Source organism: Belonocnema kinseyi, chromosome 7 (assembly GCF_010883055.1).
Source record: "Belonocnema kinseyi isolate 2016_QV_RU_SX_M_011 chromosome 7, B_treatae_v1, whole genome shotgun sequence".
Lineage (NCBI taxonomy): Eukaryota > Metazoa > Arthropoda > Insecta > Hymenoptera > Cynipidae > Belonocnema > Belonocnema kinseyi.
Genome location: NC_046663.1, coordinates 109931814 through 109937766, shown reverse-complemented (window position 1 = coordinate 109937766; position 5953 = coordinate 109931814). Strand labels below are relative to the sequence as shown.

At 29.2% G+C, this 5953-nt stretch overlaps 1 protein-coding gene across 1 annotated transcript in view; it reads right to left on the bottom strand.

Moving 5' to 3' along the window:
• The window catches only part of LOC117176121 (uncharacterized protein DDB_G0283357-like), a 16151-nt gene extending 11572 nt beyond the window's left edge, over positions 1 to 4579 (bottom strand). Inside the window, exon 1 of the mRNA XM_033366180.1 lies at positions 4385 to 4579. Coding sequence (XP_033222071.1) covers positions 4385 to 4424 — 40 coding nt within the window. The 5' untranslated portion in view covers positions 4425 to 4579. The remainder of the gene's footprint in view (positions 1 to 4384) is intronic.
• Positions 4580 to 5953: the final 1374 nt, after the last annotated feature.

The window sequence follows — 5953 nt, the reverse complement described above, 5'->3', positions numbered from 1 at the left end:
CCCCGCTTCTCTCGCCCATAATCGCGGCGCAGCTTCAATTCTCAGAAGAACTATATTACGGGGCACTAAATCGCTGGCCCACTGTTTATCTAAGAATAATTTTTATTTATTTTTTTTCCTGATTGCAGCTCGAATTTCAGTTCAAAACGTAAATTTTACTTGAAAAAATGTATTTTATTAACAACTAGAACACTATTAAATCATATAACAATTCAAGGTGACATACAATGCGCCCTTTAATTATCTTGCATTTTAGCCGAGCAAATGTCATGTGTAACTACAGATTCGTGAATTTTTTGCTAGCAAAGATTTCATTGTTTTGTCCTAAGAAGAGAAAGAAAAGTTCTAAGTCGTGATCACCCGTCGCCTGAAAATTTTAATTATATTCGATTTTAAAGTGATTTGCATCATAAATGAGGAAGTTAGTAGTAATATTTTTTATCGTTTCGAACGACTATTGAATATTTATGAACATAAAAATGTGTACGAAATTTACTTTGCTTGTTAAAAAAAATGATAAGAAGTATAGAAGTTTCATAGTAAAATTATTCATTAAAATGTATTTTTAAACTATTATCTACGAGATTATTAACCTTATTGTTCCTAACCAATATTTGAATTAAAATTCACCATGAAAGAAATACAATTTAATAAGTAATATTAAAATACATCTTTTGCTGTTGGAAAACACCGATGATTAATTTGTTGTAATATACTTTTGATTAAATTGATCAATATTTGAATTTATATATAAAAAATGAAAGGCTTCCATGGCACAAGTAACATAGTGTATCTATTATAAAAAATAAAATTCATTTAAAGACATGTGCATGTCGCTAAGAATATTAATTAACAATAAGAATTATCCAAGGTATTTTTTTCATGTATTGAATTAATATTTAAAAATATTATAACAAGTAACCGTTCGTTCAACAGTCCACTGGGTAAGTTGAAGGACTTTCTCTCCATTTACAAAAATTATTTTACTTTCACACAAAATATGTTTTTACCCTTTTTGGTTATTAAAATTTAATAGTTTCTTTCCTCACACAAGTTGTTCTCTGAAACAAAGCTTAGTTAGTATTCAAATATTATGATTTAAAACAATTATGCCCGAGTTTAAGTTTACACTATGTGAAAAAAATTATCTCTATAAAAAAGAAACTAGAAAATAGTTTTTGTGTACAAATCTTTAAGCAAATCAACTCTCTTATGTGCCCGATGTGTCTTGGTACACCAACAATATTTGGTCTACTCTAATTCGCCCCCCCCCCCACCCATCGAGGTTTTGAAATGAATATGGGTTTCAAATTGAAAAAGCTCGGTTTTCGAAAGAATGGTAAAAGGAAGTAGTCGTTTTAAACATTTTGTCAATAAAAGTATAGCCAAACTCTAATATGACGCCCCCGGATATATCCCTTCCGAGAACTGACGCCGCGCATCAGGTAGGAGTAAAAGGATATGCGGCGAGTTTGCGGTGGCCACACGGCCGTGTGCAAACAAAAGCGTTTTTATCCAAAGCGGCACTCTATCGGGATTGTTCCCCACCTCATCCAGCCTCAAAACCGGTGTTATTTCCGAATTTGACTATATTGTGACTTCTTAAAAACTGATCAAGAAATAAATCACACCAAAAAACTGTAATTGTTGATCCAAGGCGTCCAGATACTTTTTTATTTGTTTTGATTTGTGTAAACAATTGTTTTTGGTTTTAACCATTTTTTCCGACTGTAATTCGTAAAAATTTATTGTTTTGCGGGATGCACTGATACATATAATAATTTTAAAGGGTAATATTTCTTGTTCAAAATGTTCTCTAATTGTTTAAACAATTCTAATTTTTTTAAATAATGTGTTTCCTTGTAAGTCACGAAAAGTTAGTACCTTCTGGAATTAATAACACAATTTTTTACACCTGTACATCTTAAAAAGTACTATTATCTGGATTAACGGCGCAGTTAGTAAATTTTAAGAGTAATGTTTATCGTCACAGACAGTTTTTAATTATTTAAACAATTAAAAATCATTTACTGACGCCTTTTCATAGAAATGTTAAAGAAAATTCTAGTTTTTTCAAGTTACATACACTATGTTGTTTTTATTCAGCATTTTCTTATTTCAGAAAAAATATCACTTAAAATTATTAATTGCGTTAGAAATTCCAGAAAATATAAAGTTTTTATAATTTACAGGATAAAAATGATATTAAAAAATAAAAATTATTTAAATAATTCACACATCTTTAAAATAAAGAAATATTAATCTTAAACATCGCTGATTGTGTCATTAATTCCAGAAAATACTGACTTTTTACGATTTGATGAAAACAAATTATACAGATAAAAATGGTAGAATCATTCAAAAATTATTCGAAAAATTGTCACTTATCAAATAAATATAATTCATATTGTGAAAATTCCGAAAATTAGTGCCTTTTAGGATGAATTTGACATAAAATTGCTATTTTTTATTTTTTGGGGCATTTTACGGGCACAATATAAGTTGTTTAGGGAGTGAAATTTAAAATTAGTTGGATGCAAATTAATGTAAACTCCTGTTAAAAAAAGAGTCCAACGACCAAATTTGGACCACAACGAACAAAAAAAATCCTACTGTAATCTGAAAAATTTGAAGAAGAAAAAAATAAATAAAAAGCGATTTTCGGACAATTATTATATTAAATATAATTATTATATTATACATAATTAATATTTTAACAGGAGTTTACATTGATTTGATTATTGGATGTTAAATGGGATTTTTAATTTCGATTTTAGTATAATTTAAATTTCTTAAATTTTGGGTGCAAATATTCCTTAGACATTCCTCAAAAAGTGATTAAACTTTAATTTACAAAAAGTTCATAACAAGTACTTCTTATATTAAATTTTCTCGGAGAATGAGCTTTTCTTATTTAAAACCCCATGTTAATTTCAAAAGCCCGAGGGTACTGGTTAATTTAACCGATTTGAAGACAAAAAATTGGGAATTTTCTTTTCCGATAGACGAATCAATTGCGAAGATCGTTAACTAAAAATCGAAAGTCGAATTTTCAGACCACCCTAAGTCGCCCTTTCCGGCTCCCCTGGGGACACCGAAAATATTTGTTTCATGCTCATTAAATTTCTATAATCCTACCCACGGTCATTATACAAGCTTTAAAGTTTCAATTGGAAAATACAAAGTAAAAAAAATGATTTTCTTGAAAAACTTGAATTTATAATTTAAAGTATTTAATGTTTAAAGTTTTAGGTTAAAAATTTAATTGGCCTAATTGGTTTTATTACAAAAATATGAATATAGACCCACCAATGCGAGTATGTATTCAACATCACAAAATATTTTTATTATACAAAAATAAAACTGCGGAAGTGATTACTTGAAATTAATTCCATAAAACATAATTTCCTGAATTTAAATAAAGTTCTGATTTTTAAACCTTTACTTTAATTCACTTTATAATTTCATAATAATAATTTATTCCGGACTCGAGAATTTTTATTAAATCCATAAAATGACGTAGGAAAAAATTATTAGTCAAATAATTTTTTATAAATATGAAAAAAGAAACTTTTGAATGCAATGATTTTTTGTTTATACATAGTAATCACTCTCGAAATATTTTCGATGTTCTTAGGAACATTTTAAATATAATTTTCAATAAAAATTAACCGAGTAATAGATGATCATAAAATTAAAACAAAATTAAAAAATAGCATTCTGTATTTATAACTAAACAACATTTTATAAAATTTACTTACGAAATAAAAATTTTATTATTAAAAAATGTGAGCTGTGGGAAAATTGACACAATTTTCTAATTAAGTTACTAATTTTGTATGAATAATTTTGTGTTAAAATGGTCCCAAGAACATTATAAACGATGTTAATTATTTTTAGATTTAATAATATTTACAAAAATGAAAAAGACATAGTAGCTTCTTTTGGGATTGATTTTAGTAAATTTTTGATAATTCCAAGCTGTTTTAGAGTAGCTATTTTTAACTTGTATAATTTAGTGGTGACAGTGTAAATAAAAATTCTTTCACAAGATTTATAAACAATTTTAATAGATTATCATATTAATTTACTGAAAGGCTTTCCTTCTGTTCCAAAAATTATAATCTGCTTATGTTTGTTGAGAGTCTGATTTGAAAAATCATCCTTTAATCACTTTATTATAAAATGAAGCTGTAGTTAAAAAATAAAAGGCACATTTCCTCTGTCACGCGAAAATTTAATCCAGGCACTAGAGTTTTATTAGGTCCATAAAAGCACTGAATAAAAATAAACAGTCTAGAAATTTTCGTCTAATTACAATGATTATTGGGAAAATTTAGCACAATTTTTTTCACTCAATTTTGGTCACTTTTCGATTACAAACCAAAAGCAAGGGCGAAGAAGAGGCTCCTGGACGGCGACATGATATTAGCCCCTGAGCCGGGAGACAGAGGAACTGATGAACGGATAGTCACTTTCACGTTGTGTTAGGACAGACTCTATTTTTGCTTTGTTAGTTTGTTACCGACTCAATGAAACTCGGGGATGCGACTGCGGTCCCACTGGAGAACGTGTGGCCGAAGAAGAGTTGAAGAGATGGTTCTCCACCATCCATCGTCTTTCTCTTCGTCATTAGGAGGATGGGTAGCCACAGGAGTAGGGATTCTAGGAGAACGTATTCGAGATGTAACATTTTGTTACGTCATGTCGAGGATCTTACGAGTCGAAGATGGTCGGATGGAAGAGGGTCTTGGGGTTTGGAATGCATTGCTGGAATAACAGACCTTACTGTCCTATAGTCATCGTTTAGCTTCTAGCTAGACTGTCGGAAAAACTTGGCGTCCCTCATCGAATGAAAGAGAAAGTTTGGAATTTGTAAGCTCATTTAGTGGAGAAGGGTACAAAACAGCAAGGAAATTAGGGCAGTCCAAAAAGGTGTCATTTTAAGACTTGATGAGGAATTAGTGTAGTTTAAGGATTTCAGTAATTTTTTTTTTGAAGAATTGTGCAAAGAAAGTTTTTGATGATAATTAAGAGAAAAAAATTCATTACATTTTTTCGGTGGATTAATTTAACAAGTACGCATCAAACTGTCAATTTCTGTAAGGTTTGGAATAAAATATAATTTAACCAGACCAATTTTAAGACAATTAAGATAATACTATTTTTTATTTTATTTGTAGGTAATAAATTTTGAAGAAATTTGTATGCAGTATGAATATTTTTTCATCATATTTCAATGAGTAAAATTTTGTATATTATTATTTATTATTATTAAATTCTTAAAGTTATATTTGACAGTGACAATGAGGCGAAAGGGCTCTTAGGGAAGTCTGCACTTGTTTAAAATAATCAAATTTGTCCAGAAATATGGAAATGTACTTCAATGAAATATCACTGGCGAGCCTAACAAAACACGTTAAAAAAACAGTATCAAAACTCTTAAAAATTGCTCAAACTGCGAATTTGTTAATGCAGCTTCTTTATAATAATCAAACTTATCATAAAATAACAATGCGCTTTGTTCAATTATTGCAGGCAAAATAATGTAAGAGATTGAAAACATAATAGTTTAAATTAAAAATTTTATTTTTGCCCGTATTTTTTGTTGAATTGCTTCTTACCAAATTAAAAAAAATGTCCAATCGTAATGAAAAATGGCTTATTTTGTTGGTCAGAAGCTAACTTGATCAATATTCTTATTCAACTTTTGTAAACTTGGTTATGAAATTTATTTCTTAAATTTCAATGCAGTTGTAACTAGTTTTTTTTATTTGTTTGATTATAGGCTGTCGTGAAGTCCTGGTTGAGGTAACTCCTTGTGCTCAGGCTATAGAGCACACTGTGAGTTAAGAGTTCGCTTCTAATAGTGGTCAGTGCCAGAATTCTTGTTGACGCCCAGGATGTCAAGCCTTTCTTGGTAATTTCCTCAGGTTCCATTGTAGTATAATCA